Raw genomic sequence first — 19,964 nt, 5'->3', positions numbered from 1 at the left:
GCCAGAGAACACCAAGATTGGCAAATTTGCCACTGGCGCCCTGTGCTCTTCACAGATGAAAGCAGGTTCACACTGAGCACATGTGACAGATGTGACAGTCTGGAGACGCCGTGGAGAACGTTCTGCTGCCTGCAACATCCTCCAGCATGACCGGTTTGGCGGTGGGTCAGTCATGGTGTGGGGTGGCATTTCTTTGGGGGGCCGCACAGCCCTCCATGTGCTCACCAGAGGTAGCCTGACTGCCTTTAGGTACCGAGATGAGATCCTCAGACCCCTTGTGAGACCATATGCTGGTGCGGTTGGCCCTGGGTTCCTCCTAATGCAAGACAATGCTAGACCTCATGTGGCTGGAGTGTGTCAGCAGTTCCTGCAAGAGGAAGGCATTGATGCTATGGACTGGCCCGCCCGTTCCCCAGACCTGAATCCAATTGAGCACATCTGGGACATCATGTCTCGCTCCATCCACCAACGCCACGTTGCACCACAGACTGTCCAGGAGTTGGCGGATGATTTAGTCCAGGTCTGTGAGGAGATCCCTCAGGAGACCATCCACCACCTCATCAGGAGCATGCCCAGGCATTGTAGGGAGGTCATACAGGCACGTGGAGGCCACACACACTACTGAGCCTCATTTTGACTTGTTTTAAGGACATTACATCAAAGTTGGATCAGCCTGTAGTGTGGTTTTCCACTTTGATTTTGAGTGTGACTCCAAATCCAGACCTCCATGGGTTGATAAATTGGATTTCCATAGATTATTTTTGTGATTTTGTTGTCAGCACATTCAACTATGTAAAGAAAAAATTTATTAATATGATTATTTCATTCATTCAGATCTAGGGTGTGTTATTTTAGTGTTCCCTTTTATTTTTTGAGCAGTGTACATACATACACACACACACACACACACACACACACACCCAACTGTTCAAAAGTTTGTGGTCACTTAGAAATGTCCTTGATTTTGATAGAAAAGCACATTTTTGGTCTATTAAAATAACATCAAATTGATGACAAATACAGTGTAGACATTGTTAATGTTGTAAATGACTATTTTAGCTGGAAACAGCAGATTTTTTATGGAATATCTACATAGGATGTACAGTGGCCCATTATCAGCAACCATCACTCCTGTGTTCCAATTGCACGTTGTGTTAGCTAATCCAAGTTTAACATTTTAAAAAGGGTAATTGATCATTAGAAAACCCTTTTGCAATTCTGTTAGCACAGCTGAAAACTGTTGTCCTTATTAAAGAAGCAATAAAACTGACCTTTAGACTAGTTGAGTATCTGCAGCATCAGCATTTGTGGGTTCAATTACAGGCTCAAAATGGCCAGAAACAAAGAACTTTCTTCTGAAACATCAGTCTATTTCTGTTCTGAGAAATGAAAGCTATTCCATGTGAGAAATTGCCATGAAACTGAAGATCTCGTACAACGCTGTGTACTATTCCCTTCACAGAACAGCGCAAACTGGCTCTAACTAGAATAGAAGGAGGAGTGGAAGGCCCCGGTGCACAACTGAGCAAGAGTTTAGAGTGTCTAGTATGAAAAACAGACGCCTCACAAGTCCTCAACTGGCAGCTTCATTAAATAGTACTCGCAAAACACCAGTCTCAATGTCAACAGTGAAGAGGTGACTCTGGGATGCTGGCCATCTAGGCAGATTTGCAAAGAAAATTAAATATCTCAGACTTGCCAATAAGAAGAAAATATTAAGATGGGCAAAAGAACACAGGCACTGGACAGAGGAACTCTACCTAGAAGGCCAGCCTCCCGGAGTTGCCTCTTCACTGTGATGGTTGCTGATAATGGGCTTCTGTACGCCTATGTAGATATTCCACAAAAAAATCTGCCGTTACCAGCTACAATAGTCATTTACAACGTCTACACTGTGTTTCTCATAAATTTTATGTTATTTTAAGGAGATGTTTATCTATAAAATAGTGTAAAATAGTTGTATGTTTGAGAAATTTGAATAATGACATTTTGTTGTTTTCGAATTTGGCACTCTGATTTTTCACTGGCTGTTGAATAGTGAACTGTGGGTGGGACGCTTGCGTAGCCCATAATGGACAAAAAAAATTGGGGATTGGAAATGATGCAGACAATTACATTGATGGAAGCCACAAACTATCTGCATATTAAAGGTGATCTACCCCCTAAATTTTTTCATTAAAAACAGAAATACACAACAATAGAGGTCCCCTAAGAACCGTCTAAAATGCCCTAGAGGTACCAATTCCTCAAATTTTGAAGTGCATTGTAGATCATTCCACGTAAAAAGGAAACCAAAGGCTGATCTACCTAACTTTCTAGATACCAAAGAAGTCTCCAGAGTTAACCATTCCTGTGAATGGGTTTGAAAACTTGTCATTTAAAATCTTAACATATGCATGAGGGTGCCGGATTATTTACCTCTTGGCCTGACAATGACATTTGAAATGCTTGTTTTAATGAGATAAGACCTTCTTTTCACGCATTCGAGACTGTCATACAATTCTTACCCATTGAAAGATATGCTCTTTTTGGAAGACAAGGGTTCTTTGTAAGGAAAAAGATTTTACATAGAACATTTTTCATCCTAGAAAATGTTATTTGATGACTCTTTGGAAGGCAAGACGGGTTCCACAGAACGCTTTATTGTAATTTTTTCTTTCATTTAAATAGTACCTGCGCATCAGTGTTTAAACTTTAACCTGGGGGGCAGTATTGACACGGCCGGACAAGGTAAAAATCTGCCACTAAGCAAGGCAGTTAACCCACTGTTCTTTGGACGCTGAAGATGTGGATGTTGATTAAGGCAGGGTTAAATGCGGAAGACACATTTCAGTTGAAGACATTCAGTTGTACAACTTACAACTGAACATTCCCCTTTCCCAGTGGTTCCAGTTGGTAGTGATTTTACGGTTATAATACAGAGCTCGAAGAAATACTTTGAAATCGCTAAGCAGCTAACTTCGAACTGTGTGTATCACTTTATCAGAAGAATGTCCTCAATGACGTCCGAAGCTTCGTTTGATCTCATGCTTTTTCAGTTTGTTGCAAAACACAAGATCCCACTGATGGTTAGGGTTTTGCAAAAAAATATTATGACTTAGCAGGTATTTATTGCAGCTATTTATTGCTGACTAGCAGATGTCACTGCAGATGTTGCTGAATTGTGAACAGATAATGAAGTTCAGAGTAATGAAAGGCTGGTTTCCGATCAATACATATTTGCATCTTCGGTTAGTTGAAGGGTTCTTGGAGGAACCTATTAACGTTTTAATTAAGGCTAGTGGGACACCTGTCGACAACATCCGGTAAAATTTGAGGGTGCGCAATTCAAATAAATGATCGTAATATTAAACATTTATGAACATACAAGTATCTTCTATCGTTTGAAAGCTTAAATTCTTTGTAATCTAACTGCATTGTCCGACTTACAATAGGCTTTACAGCGAAAGCATACATGCAATTGTTTGAGGATGGCACCCCACATCAACATATTTTTCAACCAGCACAGGCTTCATAAAATCACAAATAGTGATTAAAAAAATCACTTACTTTTGAAAATCTTCCTCTGTTTGCAATCCCAAGGGTCCCAGCTACAACATGAATGGTCGTTTTGTTAGATAAAATCCTTCTTTATATCCCAAAAAGTCAGTTTAGTTGGCACCATCGATTTAAGTAATCCACTCGTTCAACATGCAGACAAAGGAATCCAAAAAGCTACTGCTAAACTTTGTTCAAACAAGTCAAACTACGTTTCTATTTAATCCTCAGGTACCCTAAAATGTAAATAAACTATAATATTTCATATGAAAAGAAGTATGTTCAATAGAAAAGTAAAATTAGCAGGCACGCCGAATGACTGATTTTCCACTGTGACTCTTTGTACCAAAACTCCTCGTTTTGGAAGAAACAAGCCTGAAACCTTAAACAAAGACTGTTGACATCTAGTGGAAGCCATAGGAATTGCAATCTGGGAGATAGAATTGCATAGGACCCATAGTTTTCCATGATAATAGCCTGGGACCTCAAAAATTAAAATTCCGGTTGGTTTTATCTTTGGATTTTTGCCTACCATATCAATTGTGTTATAGTCTCATATATTATTTTAACTATTCTACAAACATCAGTGTTTTCTATCCAGTGATACCAATTATATGCATATCCTGGCTTCTGGGCCTGAGTAACAGGCAGTTTACTTTGGGCATGTCAGTCAGGCGGAAATTCAGGAAAATAGACCCTAGCCCTAAGATGAATGGAGCAAACAATGATATATATATTTGAAGCCACCACTGGTCCATTTTGTCACTCCCCCCCATTGTAAAAAATATTTTGGAAGCTATAGAAATGCTTTACAAATGTTTTTGCAATGTTTTTTCTCTTACAGACACCTTAATGCAATCCTTTCAATTATATTATCTGAGTTGAACAAAAATGGTAAAAAGAAATATATAAAAACCTTTTCCTTAAAACCTGTTAGGGCTAGGGGGCAGTATTGACACGGCTGGATAAAAAAACATACCCGATTTAATCTGGTTACCACTCCTACCCAGTAACTAGAATATGCATATACTTATTACATATGGATAGAAAACACCCTACATTTTCTAAAACTGTTTGAATGGTGTCTGTGAGTATAACAGAACTCATTTGGCAGGCAAAACCCTGAGACATTTTCTGACAGGAAGTGGATACCTGATGTGTTGTATTGCCTTTAAACCTATCCCATTGAAAAACACAGGGGCTGAGGAATATTTTGGCACTTCCTATTGCTTCCACTAGATGTCACCAGCCTTTACAAAGTGTTTTGAGTCTTCTGGAGGGAGATCTGACCGAACAAGAGCCATGGAACGATGATGTCCCATTAGACACCTGGCGCGAGTTCATGTTGGGTACCCTCGTTCCAATACGTTATAAAAGAGTATGCATTCGTCCACCTTGAATATTATTCATGTTCTGGTTAAAAAAGGCCCTAATGATTTATGCTATACAACGTTTGACATGTTTGAACGAACGTAAATATTTTTTTCCCCTCGTTCATGACGAGAAGTCCGGCTGGCTTAGATCATGTGCTAACAAGACGGAGATTTTTGGACATAAATGATGAGCTTTTTTGAACAAAACTACATTCGTTATGGACCTGTGATACCTGGAAGTGACATCTGATGAAGAGAATCAAAGGTAATGGATTATTTACATAGTATTTTCGATTTTAGATCTCCCCAACATGACGTCTAGTCTGTATCGCAACGCGTATTTTTCTAGGCGCAGTGCTCAGATTATTGCAAAGTGTGATTTCCCAGTAAGGTTATTTTTAAATCTGGCAAGTTGATTGCGTTCAAGAGATGTAAATCTATAATTCTTTAAATGACAATATAATATTTTACCAATGTTTTCTAATTTTAATTATTTAATTTGTGACGCTGACTTGACTGCCGGTTATTGGAGGGAAACGATTTCCTCAACATCAATGCCATAGTAAAACGCTGTTTTTGGATATAAATATGAACTTGATAGAACTAAAAATGCATGCATTGTCTAACATAATGTCCTAGGAGTGTCATCTGATGGAGATTGTAAAAGGTTAGTGCATCATTTTAGCTGGTTTTATGGTTTTGGTGACCCTGTCTTTGAATTGACAAAACATTACACACAACTCTTGTAAATGTACTGTCCTAACATACTCTAAATTTATGCTTTCGCCGTAAAACCTTTTTGAAATCGTAAAACGTGGTTAGATTAAGGAGATGTTTATCTTTCAAAGGGTGTAAAATAGTTGTATGTTTGAAAAATTAGAATTTTGACATTTATTTGGATTCAAATTTGCCGCTCTTGAAATGCACCTGCTGTTGATGGAGTGCACCACGGGTGGCACGCTAGCGTCCCACCTCGCCCATAGAGGTTAAAGTATACTTTTTTCTCCCAATTTAGCTAACCGAGTCAAGGATCGATCATCATGTCACCAGAATAAGACCCAACATTTATTGGAAAGGAGCACCAAGCTCATACTGTGCACTTTCAGCAGGTTCAAGAGCTTCAAGTTCCATGGTGTCCACATCACCAACAAACTATCATGGTCCAAACACACCAAGACAGTTGTGAATAGGGCACGACCACACCTATTCCCCCTCAGGAGACTGAAAAGATTTGGCATGGGTCCTCAGATCCTCAAAAAGTGAAACAGTTGCACCATCGAAAGCATCCTGACTGGTTGCATCACCGCCTGATATGGCAACTGCTCAGCAAAGGCACTACAGAGGCTAATGCTTACGGCCCAGTACATCACTGGGGCCAAGCTTCCTGCCATCCAGGACCTCTATACCAGGCGGTGTCAGAGGACGGCCCAAAACATTGTCAAAGACTCCAGCCACCCTACTCATAGACTATTCTTTCTGCTACTGCACGACAAGTGGTACCGGAGCGCCAAGTCTAGGTACAAAAGGCTCCTTAATAGCTTCAGTGGTGTGTAATGAGGAGCAACCAGACACATTTATGAAATTGCTTATTCCAGTTACTAATATGCACACACAAATTAACCTCTCTGGGCCAGTGGGACGTTTGCATCCCACCCTAGTCAACAGCCAGTGGAATCGCGTGGCGCGAAATATAAATACCTATAACTTCAATTTCTCAAACATATGACTATTTTACACCATTTTAAAGACAAGACTCTCGTTAATCTAACCACATTGTCCGATTTTCAAAAAGGCTTTACAGCAAAAGCAAAACATTAGATTATGTCAGCAGAGTACCCAGCCAGAAATAATCAGACACCCATTTTTCAAGCTAGCATATAATGTCACATAAACCCAAACCACAGCTAAATGCAGCACTAACCTTTGATGATCTTCATCAGATGACAATCCTAGGACATTATGTTATACAATACATGCATGTTTTGTTCAATCAAGTTCATATTTATATCAAAAACCAGCTTTTTACATTAGCATGTGACGTTCAGAACTAGCATACTTCCGATGAATTTACTAAATTACTCACGATAAACATTCACAAAAAAACATAATTATTTTAAGAATTATAGATACAGAACTCCTTTATGCACTCGCTATGTCCGATTTTAAAATAGCTTTTCGGTGAAAGCACATTTTGCAATATTCTGAGTAGATAGCCCGGCATCACAGGGCTAGCTATTTAGACACCCACCAAGTTTAGCCCTCACCAAAGTCAGATTTACTATAAGAAAAATGTTATTACCTTTGCTGTTCTTCGTCAGAATGCACTCCCAGGACTTCTACTTCAATAACAAATGTTGGTTTGGTTCAAAATAATCCATAGTTATATCCAAATAGCGCCGTTTTGTTCGTGCGTTCAAGACACTATCCGAAAGGGTAAAGAAGGGTGACGCGTCCGACGCGTTTCGTGACAAAAAAATGTAAATATTCCATTACCGTACTTCGAAGCATGTCAACCGCTGTTTAAAATCAATTTTTATGCTATTTTTCTCGTAAAAAAGCGATAATATTCCGACCGGGAAACCGTGTTTTAGTAGAAAGAGAGAGAAAATAAAAACATGGGGTCGCCTCGTGCATGCGCCTCAGTCTCATTGTCCTCTGATAGACCACTTACCAAAGGCGCTAATGTTTTTCAGCCAGGGGCTGCCTCGACATCATTCAGCTTTTTCCCGGGTTCTGAGAGCCTATGGGAGCCGTAGGAAGTGTCACGTTACAGCAAAGATCCTAAGTTTTCAATAAAAAGAGTCAAGAAGCCCAAGGAATGGTCAGAGAGGGCACTTCCTGTACAGAATCTTCTCAGGTTTACTCAACATCAAAAAATGTAAAATGTTGTTCCCATGTTTCATGAGCTGAAATAAAAAATCCCAGAAATGTGCCATATGCACAAAAAGCTAATTTGTCTCATTTTTATTGCACAAATTTGTTTACATCCCTGTTAGTGAGCGTTTGTGAGTTCTGTTATACTCACAGACACCCCTCAAACAGTTTTAGAAACTTTAGGGTGTTTTCTATCCAAAGCCAATAATTATATGCATATTCTAGTTTCTGGGCAGTAGTAATAACCAGATTAAATCGGGTACGTTTTTTATCCGGCCGTGCAAATACTGCCCCTTACCCTCAACAGGCTAAACCCTAAACCTCAACTACATCTCGTAATGAATAATGTGGAAATTGAGCAAGTTGAGGTGACTAAACTGCTAGGAGTAACCCTGGATTGTAAACTGTCATGGTCAAAACCTATTGATTCAACAGTAGGTAAGATGGGGAGAAGTCTGTCCATAATAAAGCGATGCTCTGCCGCCTTAACTTCTTTCGGATCACTGGGATGCTAGCGTTCCAACTCGACAACATCCGGTGAAATTGCAGAGCACGAAATTCAAAAAACAAAAGTAGTAATATTAAACATTCATAACAATATAAGTGTTATACACCATTCTTTAGCTTAGAATCTTGGTAATCAAACCGCTTTGTCCGATTTACAATAGACTTTACGGCAAAAGCATAGCATTTGATCGTCTGAGGACAGCACCTCACCCACTTCCTGCATTAACATGAATTCATAACCTGCACATGTGTCACAACTCAAAAATAGAGATAAAATAAATCACTTACCTTTGAAGATCTTCATCTTTTTGCAATCCAAAGGGTCCCAGTTACACAATGAATTGTTGTTTTGTTCGATAAAGTCCTTCTATATATCCCAAAAATGTCCGTTTATTTGGCACGTTAGATTCAGCAATCCACCTTTTCCAACTCGCCCAACATGCCTACAAAATAATATAAAACGTTACCTGTAAACTTCGTCAAACAATTCAAACAATGTTTCTTATCCAACCACAGGTACCCTAATATGTAAATAATCGCTAAAATTTAAGACGGAGTAAACTGTGTTCAATAACCGGAGAAAACTAATGAGGAGCGCGCACACAGTCGCACGCCAATAGACTAGAGTCCTTCTGAGGGATACTTCGAAAGAATACGAATACTTCTTCATTTTTCAAAAAACAAGCACGAAACAATAAAGACTGTTGACATCTAGTGGAAGCCATAGGAACTGCAATCTGGGTCCTAATTATTAGACTTTCCCATAGAAAAGCATTGAAAAGTCCAATGACCTCAACAACAAAAAGATTCCTGGATGGATTGTCCTCAGGGTTTTGCCTGCCAAATCAGTGCTGTTATACTCAGACATTATTTTAACAGTTTTAGAAGTTTTAGAGTGTTTTCTATCCAATACTACCATGCATATGCATATCCTAGCTTCTGGGCCTGAGTAACAGGCAGTTAACTTTGGGCACCTCAGTCATCCAAACTTCCGAATACAGCCCCCTAGCCTTAAAAAGTTAACACTATCAACAGGGCTGGTCCTACAGGCCCTGGTTTTGTCGCACCTGGACTACTGTTCAGTCGTGTGGCCAGGTGCCAAAAAGAGAGACTTGAATACCCCACAAGACATGCCACCAGAGGTCTCTTCACAGTCCCCAAGTCCAGAACAGACTATGGGAGGCACACAGTATAACTAGATCGAACTCTATTCCACATCAAGTAACTGATGCAAGCAGTAACATTTATTAAAAAAACAGATATGGAACTGAGGGGACTGTGAAGCTACACAAACATAGGCACAGACACATGCATACACACACACGATAACATACGCACTATAAACACACGTACACATGGATTTTGGGTTTAGATATTTGGTAGTGGAGTAAGGTTCTGAGGGCATACTTAGTGCATCGTGAAATCTGTTGTGAATGTACTGTTATGTTTTTTAAATTGTATAACTGACTTAATTTTGCTGGGCCCCAGGAAGAGTAGCTTCTGCCTTGGCAGTAGCTATTGGCAATCCATAATAAATACAAATACATTCAGCCACAAGAGCATTAGTGGTGTTGGCTCGCAGTCTGCGTTCCAATTCATTCCAAATGTGTTCAATGGAGTTGAGGTCAGGGCTCTGAGCAGGCCAGTCAAGTTCTTCCACACTGATCTCTTCCACTATTTCTGCACGGACCGCGCATTGTGCATAGGGGCATTGTCATGCTGACACAGGAAAGGGCTAACCCCAAACTGTTGCTACAAAGTTGGAAGCATAGAATCATATAGAATGTCACTGTATGCTGTAGCATTAAGATTCCCCTTCACTGGAACTACAGGGCCTGGCCTGAACCATGAAAAACTTCCCCACACCATTATTCTTTCTCCACCAAACTTTACATTTGGCACTATACATTCGGGCAGGTAGCGTTCTCCTGGTATTCGCCAAACCCGAATTTGTCCATCGGACTGACAGGGTGAAGCTTGATTCATCTCTCCAGAGAACGTGTTTCCACTGCTCCAGAGTCCAATGGCAGTGAGCTTTACACCACTCCAGCTGACACTTGGCATTGTGCATGGTGATCTTAGGCTTGTGCGACTGCTTGGCCATGGAAACCCATTTCATGAAGCTCCTGACAAACAGTTCCTATGCTGACGTTGCTTCCAGAGGCAGTTTGGAACTCGGTAGTGAGTTGCAACAGAGGACAGACATTTTTTTTAGCACTCAGCGATCCTGTTCTGTGATCTTGTGTGGCCTACCACTTCGCGACTGAGCTGATGTTTCTCCTAGACGTTTCCACTTCAGTTGACCGGGGCAGCTCTAGCAAGGCAGAAATTTGACGAACTGAATTGTTGGAAGGTGACATCCTATGACGGTGCCAAGTTGAAAGTCACTGAGCTCTTCAGCAAGGCCATTATACTGACAATGTATGTCTATGGAGATTACATGGCTGTGTGCTCGATTTTATACACCTGTCAGCAACAGGTGTGGCTGAAATAGCCGAATCCACTAATTTAAAGGGGTGTCCACATACTTTTGTGTTTATAGTGTAAATGCATACAAATACTTTTTTGCAGCACCCTCAGCATCCCTCGCTCCCGTGACTATACTCACTCTTATCTATAATAATCTCATTATGTAGACCAGGGTACTCTCAAGCACTATTTAAGAAGAACCTAGCTACTGTCAAACAGTTTTGTTGCTTATGATTAGATGGGAATAGTAATAATAATTATGTTGGAGGAATATTTTCCTCCAACATAATTATCTAACTCTGGCAGACTCATGCAGGGTCCTAGGGGGTAACTAGCCCCCCCTAAGAACAATGTCTAATTGCTGACACAAAAAGCAATGTTGTTGTGTGGATGAAGGTCATGCTTAGGCGAAAAAACTATAAAGGGAAATAAAATGCCTACAATTTACACGTTTTAGTTCATAACATTTTTGGAAAAAAGGGCAATTATTTATTTTTTTAGATTATGGGGTAGGGTTTCATACCAGTGTGTTTAGGAGGAGAAGTGGACCAAGGCGTAGCCTGGTAAGTGTTGATAATTTATTACAAGAAACACTCAAACAAGAATAACCAAAAGTAACAAAACGAAAGCGACCAGTTCCATCAGGCATAGATGCTAAACAGAAAATAACCTCCCACAAACACAGGTGGAAAACAGGCTGCCTGAGTGTGTGATTCCCAATCAGAGACAACGATAGACAGCTGCCTCTGATTGGGAACCACATTCGCCCAAAAACAAAGAAACAGAAAACATAGACTTCCCCACCCGAGTCACACCCTGACCTAACCAAACATAGAGAATAATAAGGATCTCTACGGTCAGGGTGTGACAATCAGTGTTATTAAGAAATTATTTTGTAAGTAATACTTAAAAGCTAAGTCTAGTTGTCTTATTTTAATTATTTAAATAAAATATGGGGGGAAAATGGTATTGCACATGTCACCATTACTATCTGCACTATGAGTCTAAGGCATTGCATTTCAGCGCAAGAGTCACTATAGTACCTGGTTCGAATCCAGGCTGTATCACATCCGGGCGTGATTGGGAGTCCCATAGGGCGGCGCACTAAGAGCATAACACTAAGAGTATAACATTTCTACACCCTACATTTTTTTTCTGAAAAATTTGGAGATTTGATGTAAAGTCCCTCTTTTTAACTCACCTTCAGATACATTTTATTTGTTTTGTGTTGTCAGGGTTTTTGGGTTGTGTTCTATGTTTTGTATTTCTATGTTCTATTTTCTAGTTTTTCTATTTCTCTGTCTACTTTATTGTTTTGACCTTCAATTGGAGGCAGCTGTTCCTCGTTGGCTCTAAATGAAGATCCTATTTAAGAGGGGTGTTTTTTTCTATGGGATTTGTGGGTAGTTGTTCTTTGTATAGCCTAGTAGCCTTACAGGACTGTTTCGTCGTTGTTTTTGTATGCGTGTTTATTTTTGTTTTCCTTCTTCAATAAAAAAGAAGATGAGTATACATATTCCCGCTGCGTTTTGATCCAATCCCTACAACACCCGTGACAAATTCAGTGTAACATTGACGTGGCAACTGTTATGCTTTGCTATTGCACAATTCTAATTTGTACATAGGTCACAAATAAAGCTGTCAGTAAAATTGGAGCACAACTCATGAGCCCACCTCCTGCAGCGCTCACACCTAATCCAGTCCCTACCTGTGACTGAAAACAGGGGGAGAGATGCCAATTGAAAAGCTCTCTTTAAAATGTAGCTAGCTACAGTATCTAGCTGTATAACATAAAATGCAGTGTAAAACAGCTAAAAGGCTAAAAAGTAACTAACTGTAAAGCTATCAGTCACTAGTGGAAACATTTACAACCAGTAAGGTTGCTAGCTAGCACTCCTAGCAGCTTACTCTAACTAGCTAGCTGGCTAGTATTTACTGCTGGTGAAGTAACTAGCTAGCAAATGAACATAAACTAGCGCTAACTGGGCTAGTCATTGTCTAAATCACAGGTAGAAACACATTCATAACCACAAAGTAAGAGGGGGAGGGGGTGTTGCCCCAACACACTCATCCAACATATTACTACTTTACTCAAATGATCTACATTTTTCTCTCTAAACAAGTGGATTATTTATCTTAAGGCTTACCTTCTTGTATATTTAAACAATTATAGATCTAACGTCATTGGAATATATCTACAACACGGAAAGTGTTAACTGTGACAATTTGCATTAAGACCCAAAGATAAGGGGGGGGGGGCAGTTGCCCCAGGAAGCTAGTTACCACCTACTACCCTAACTTTGGCAAATAGGTTAAAAAAAAAAGCTTAACCTATGACAGAATGTGTCTTAAAAATGCATATTATGAACCAATAATCTGTGCGTGATGACGTAGATGTTATTCCTCTATCAAAATAACTCAATTATTAAAGACCCATTAAAATAAACGTTATGTAGTCACCTCTATAAACAGTCCCTCAACTCGACGTAAGGTGACCGTCATTCACAACAACATTGGCAAGGGCCAATGATACAAACAGACGCCTATTAACAGATCCCTATATCCCCTAATGCACTGGCAGATCTGCCAGGCAAATAATAGAAAAAAAAACAAAGGATCTGTGCCAACGGTGTGGTCAACAAAGTACATTCTGCTTGGAACGACATGAGTTTCCAATGAAAAACCCACAACATATTACATCCGATTCCACTAAGGACACATTTCTGTCAACAGAAAATGAGCAACATGTATTTTGTTTTTCTTACCGCTTGCATTCTTCCCACATATGAGGTGCTGGTTGGGCTGCAGCAAACCCCAGATCTCTGAGTCATTGTTGATGGCCTTCTCTAGGGACCCGAGCATAAATGTGGAGGTGCCGTTGTCATTCTCGATGAGCGCGCTCCGCTGCACTCGGCTGAATACCTCACGGAACAGGCTCTCCACACAGGCAGTGAAGTATATAGCCGCGTGCTCATGGACCCGGAGTGCCACTCGATTCTCAACCATCCACTTGAAAAAATGTCCTACAGAAAAGACGAGCCCGCACCGCGCTGACTTGCCCCGGTAGAATTTATCCCTATTGCTCATATTATAGAGCGAAAGTGCACCGAGTGCAGCGGTGATGCAGTTGACAGAGATGGTCCAGGAGAGAACCATCTTGATGGCGCTATGGATCTCGTGCTTGGTGCACTTGGCATAGCGCAGACTGAGGCGCTGAGCCTCCCGGGCGACCCTCACCAACGCCCGACTGACCAATGCTGAGAGCTTGGCCAGGACCTCTTGTGACGGGTTCCCCACACATAGCTCCTCTTTCTTCCTGAGTGCGCACTCCACCTCGCTGAGGCTCCATGGCACGTCCTCCAGCTCGGGAAGCTTGGCGCATTGGCTGGAGAACTCCAATATATCCGTGTCCTCCGCCAGGACGGTGTTGACCGTGTCCAAACTGTTGTGTCGGCTGTGCATAGATTCGGTAAGATGCCAGCAGTTTCCCCCATGAGCATATGACAGATTCGTGTCCGAGCAACACAGCGACACACTGGAAGACCTGAAGGAGTCAGCGGCTCCACCATAACCGGAATCGAGTGTTAAATCCTCCAGCGTCCTCACAGCTGTCTTACTCTTGCCTGTCATGGCTGCATTGCATACTAAAGGTCTGCTTTTTCAATGAATACCACAAACTCTGTCTCTGTCGTAGCTATTCCACAGCTGCTGGCTCCAAGAGTTATATTCGGCTACATTAAATCTCTGTAAATGAAGTGAATGTTTTACCTAGTTTTCACTTTCTTGCGTTTACTGACAATATTCCATTAAACTGGTCTTTCTCTAACTCATGCGTAACCTGAGAGAGATCGAATCCACAAGCCACTGCATCAGGCGCAGCACAGACTTGTGTGTGGAGAGGAGGGGCTATACACATGGTGGGCTGCTAAAGGCCAATCTGATGCCTTTATAACTCTTGACTGACATAATCAATGTGTCAACGGGATGTATGATGATAGTAGCTGTTGATGGGCACATTAAAAATGTTTCAAATATGACTGGAAAAGGATTTACTCAAAAATCTGAGTCTTATATCATAATAAATACAACAGATTTCAAACAGGCAGATTAAGAATGACACTCTCCCACACACATTTATCCACCTGCTAATGATCAGGCCTAATGGATGGGAGCGTGTTGCAGTTAGCACATTAACAATGCCTGTCTACACATATGAAAACACACTCCGTACGTTACATGCTCATAATAATGCGATTGTTGTGGATAGTCAGATTAATATGATTAGAATGATTTCTATAATTATCCTGTTTACATGGACACATCTGAAATCAGGCTACCTGATGGCACTCTGATGAATGCAGAAAATAGGCATTGCGACCATGCTATTTTTTTAACATATGAAGTTTGTATGTGAAAATTACTTCTAAGGCGCATACATTCAGTTGTTCCAAACTCACTTAGTTCATCTTAAAGACTTGCTCGGCTGGTGCTTGCACATGTGCAGATCAAGTATACAGCTGAGATGCCGATTGGGGTGTTTAAATATCCTAATAATTCGAAAGATTGCTCAGAAAACCCTGTGTTTAATCGGAGTATGCTTCTTCAATTTTGGCCTTACGCTGATTTAAGATAGGCAAAGTAAGGTGTTTACATGACTATTGCATAATCTGCCTACTGCCATAACTAGTTTAATAGTGATACATGTCAACGTACTCACTGATATAAGCTACAAATCAATAGACCGCTTGGGTAAAATGATTAATAAAGAATTCGACTATGGCAATGATATGAAAATGGAATGAATACAGGATCCTGAAATACACATAAATAAACATTCACAATATTGATGGAAAGGATAATAAAACATCAGTGTCTTTGGGGTGAAGGTCCTATCTTCACAGGGGTGCAACGTTACTGAACATTGTGACTATATCAGAAATGGTTTCCTATCAGGTGGGTAGGCTTAAAATAATGAATCATGTCCGCACCAGCTCAAGGCTACATTTTATTTCTGCAACGTTTTGAATGGCTCACATCACTGAACATACCCTTGCAGCCTTACTGCAGATAATCTTATGGAAACATCATCAAATGTCAAAAGGATATAAAGGAGCAATGCATTGCTAATCAAGAAATGGTAGTGGGCTAAAGGCTATATGAACATTTTAACTATCTATGTAGTTTGTACAATCCTAATTGATGGGGTCTTTTTTATATTTCCTCATGTGAGTGCCATAAAACACACAGTCCTGGTACTTAGTTCCCTTGCTTTTCATTCAGGATTTAGATTTATAGCATTACCACATTATTCAACATTAGTTTTACTCATGCGCATAGTGCACTTTATCACAGCCATTGCGTATTGCACAATATGCTATCAACATTCATAACTCACCCAGCAAAACTTGCCACATGAAGAGCTTATAAATGCTTTTAGCATTTTTATGCTAAATTCATTTATGTTATAAATGCAATGTAATGCATATGAGGCTTATAAATGTTCATATGTTTATTACATTTGTTAGAAGCATTCATAACGTGGTCATAACGCTTTTAAAAAGCCTAAAATGAAAAAAAGCCTATTATTCATTCATTTAAAATACACTTCATGTAAATGCAGGTTGTTCAAAAAAAGGGCTTCCAATGATGTTATAACCCTAGACACACAGATAAGGCCCAGTCCTGGACTAAAAAACACATTCAATGCAGATTAGGGAACACAATGGAAAGAAGTCACTGACTTTGTGTTATCCTTGTAAAGTTTTTAAAATGTATGTACTCTGTGTATATATGATTTTTTTTTAAACTGGCAAATAAAATCAAACAATCGAGAATGCTTTTTAGTGCAATCTCCATTTAAAGTTATTTTTGTCCAGGACTAGGTTTAATCAGTGTATGTGAAACCGAGCCTTAGTGTTTACTATCACTTACTATCAAAAAGTTGAGTATGGATCAGGATAGATGAATAGACATGCATTAACAGAAATACATTGACTAAAGGTAATGGACCTCACTTCAGTGACTGACAAGTATTAGGCTACATCGGGAGGGAGAGCAAAAGACCCAAGAGTGTTAAGTCTATTCTCCATCAACGGGGCGTCTAAAGACACATGGGAAGAGACAATCCCATGCAAGGTAATCACAGAAAGACAGTGTATGACCTTCTTGTGAACACAAGAGATAAGGTCATCATCCCTCAATGAGCAAGTTAGAAATGGAAGAGAATATGTGCAGTAACATTGACAGTCTGCTGGGGGAAAACAAGCCATCGACCTAGTGGATCCCACTTTAAATGATGTGCAGCTTATAAAGGCCTTCATAAATACTACATAAATGTGTTACAAATAATAACGGTATGTCATGCTTTATAAAGGGTTCATAAATGTGGCATAACCATTGTCAAATTTGACATAACCCACTATGTAAAATATGACATATAAAAAGGGTGGCATAAGCCCTGCTTAATAAATTTCTTATGGATACGTGGGACGGTAGCGTCCCACCTGGCCAACATCCGGTGAAATGGCAGAGCGCAAAATTCTAATTCAATTACTATAAATATTAACCTCTTACATCTAGACGTTCCGCTAGCGGAACACCTGCTCCAATATCCAATGATGGACGTGGCGCAAAATACAAAGTCCTCGAAAATCCGAAAACTTCCATTTTTCAAACATATTACTATTTTACACCATTTTAAAGACAACTCTCCTTTATCTAACCACACTGTCCGATTTCAAAAAGGCTTTACAGCGAAAGCAAAACATTAGATTATGTCAGCAGAGTACCCAGCCAGAAATAATCAGACACCCATTTTTCAAGCTAGCATATAATGTCACAAAAAACAAAACCACAGCTAAATGCAGCACTAACCTTTAATGATCTTCATCAGATGACACTCCTAGAACATTATGTTATACAATACATGCATGTTTTGTTCAATCAAGTTCATATTTATATCAAAAACCAGCTTTTTACATTAGCATGTGACGTTCAGAACTAGCATACCCACCGAAAATTCCGGTGAATTTACTAAATTACTCACGATAAACGTTCACAAAAAACATAATTATTTAAAGATTTATAGATACAGAACTCCTTTATGCAATCGAGGTGTCCGATTTTAAAATAGCTTTTCGGTGAAAGCACATTTTGCAATATTCTGAGTAGATAGCTCGCCATCACGGGCTAGCTATTTTGACACCCACTAAGTTTGGCCCTCACCAAACTCAGATTTACTATAAGAAAAATTGGATTACCTTTGCTGTTCTTCGTCAGAATGCACTCCCAGGACTTCTACTTCAATAACAAATGTTGGTTTGGTTCCAAATAATCCATTGTTATATCCAAATAGCGGCGTTTTGTTAGTGCGTTCAAGACACTATCTGAAGGGTAAAGAAGGGTGACGCACCCGGCGAATTTCGTGACAAAAAAATTCAAAATATTCCATTACCGTACTTCGAAGCATGTCAAACGCTGTTTAAAATCTATTTTTATGCGATTTTTTTCGTAAAAAAGCGATAATATTCCGACCGGGAAACCCTGTTTTCGTTCAAAGATGAAAAAATAAAAACATGGTGTCGGCTCGTGCACGCGCCCCCAGTCTCATTGTTCTCAGATCGACCACTATCCAAATGCGCTACTGTTTTTCAGCCATGGCCTGCAGAGTCATCATTCCCCGTTCTGGCGCCTTCTGACAGCCTATGGGAGCGTTAGAAAATGTCACGTTACAGATCCCCTGTTTTGGATAGAGATGATCAAGAAGGCCAATAAATGGTCTGAGATGGCGCTTCCTGTTTGGAATCTTCTCAGGTTTTGGCCTGTCAAATGAGTTCTGTTATACTCACAGACACCATTCAAACAGTTTTGGAAACTTAGGAGTGTTTTCTATCCAAAGCTAATAATTATATGCATATTCTAGTTTCTGGGCAGGAGTAATAATCAGATTAAATCGGGTACTTTTATCCGGCCGTGAAAATACTGCCCCCTGTCCATAAAAAGTTAAACTTTCATGAAATCACAAGTGCAATACATCAAAATAAAGCTTAACTTGTTTTAATCAGGATGATAGGAACACTGTTGACACTTTTCAGCAAGTTGCAATCATGTAATACAGAAATATACCGTTTTTCAAAAACAAGGTCTAAGTCATTTTTGAGTCACTCTGTAAGTACCATTTTGCTGTACTGTTTAAACTCGATGAAAGGAACATTGTTGACACTTTTCAGCAAGTTGCAATCATGAAATAACGAAATAAACGGTTTTTCATAAACAAGGTCTAAATCATGTTTGATGCACTCTGTAAGTACCATTTTTGCTGTACTGCTTAATCAGGATGATAGGAACACTTTTGACACTTTTCAGCAAGTTGCAATCATGTAATACAGAAATAAACAGTTTTTCACAAACAAGGTCTAAGTCATGTAAGTACAATTTTGCTGTACAGCTTAATCAGGATGATAGAAACACTGTTGACACTTTTCAGCAAGTTGTAATACAGAAATAAACAGTTTTTCACAAACAAGGTCTAAATCATGTTTGATGCACTCTGTAAGTACCATTTTTGCTGTACTGCTTAATCAGGATGATAGGAACACTTTTGACACTTTTCAGCAAGTTGCAATCATGTAATACAGAAATAAACAGTTTTTCACTAACAATGTCTAAGTCATGTAAGTACCATTTTGCTGTACTGTTTAAGCTCGATGAAAGGAACATTGTTGACACTTTTCAGCAAGTTGCAATCATGAAATACAGATTAAAAAAATTCACAAACAAGGTCTAAATCATGTTTGATGCACTCTGTAAGTTCCATTTTTGCTGTACTGTTTAAACTCGATGAAAGGAACATTGTTGACACTTTTCAGCAAGTTGCAATCATGTAATACAGAAATAAACAGTTTTTCACAAACAAGGTCTAAGTCATGTAAGTACAATTTTGCTGTACAGCTTAATCAGGATGATAGAAACACTGTTGACACTTTTCAGCAAGTTGTAATACGGAAATAAACAGTTTTTCAAAAACAAGGTCTAAGCCATGTTTGAGTCACTCTGTAAGTACCATTTTGCTGTACTGTTTAAGCTCGATGAAAGGAACATTGTTGACACTTTTCAGCAAGTTGCAATCATGAAATACAGATTAAAAAAATTCACAAACAAGGTCTAAATCATGTTTGATGCACTCTGTAAGTTCAATTTTTGCTG

General features: G+C 39.6%; 1 protein-coding gene across 1 annotated transcript in view; it reads right to left on the bottom strand.

Moving 5' to 3' along the window:
• LOC106609097 (ankyrin repeat and BTB/POZ domain-containing protein BTBD11-A) overlaps window positions 1-14,647 on the bottom strand; it is a 223,711-nt gene extending 209,064 nt beyond the window's left edge. The window contains exon 1 of the mRNA XM_014207500.2: window positions 13,526-14,647. Within this exon, the coding sequence (XP_014062975.2) occupies window positions 13,526-14,390 (865 nt within the window). The 5' untranslated portion in view covers window positions 14,391-14,647. The remainder of the gene's footprint in view (window positions 1-13,525) is intronic.
• Between the last annotated feature and the right edge of the window lie 5,317 nt (window positions 14,648-19,964).

Source organism: Salmo salar, chromosome ssa07, assembly GCF_905237065.1.
Source record: "Salmo salar chromosome ssa07, Ssal_v3.1, whole genome shotgun sequence".
In the NCBI taxonomy this organism is placed as follows: Eukaryota; Metazoa; Chordata; class Actinopteri; order Salmoniformes; family Salmonidae; genus Salmo; species Salmo salar.
The sequence above is the reverse complement of the archived record's forward strand: the minus strand, read 5'-3'. Positions and strand labels throughout refer to the sequence as shown.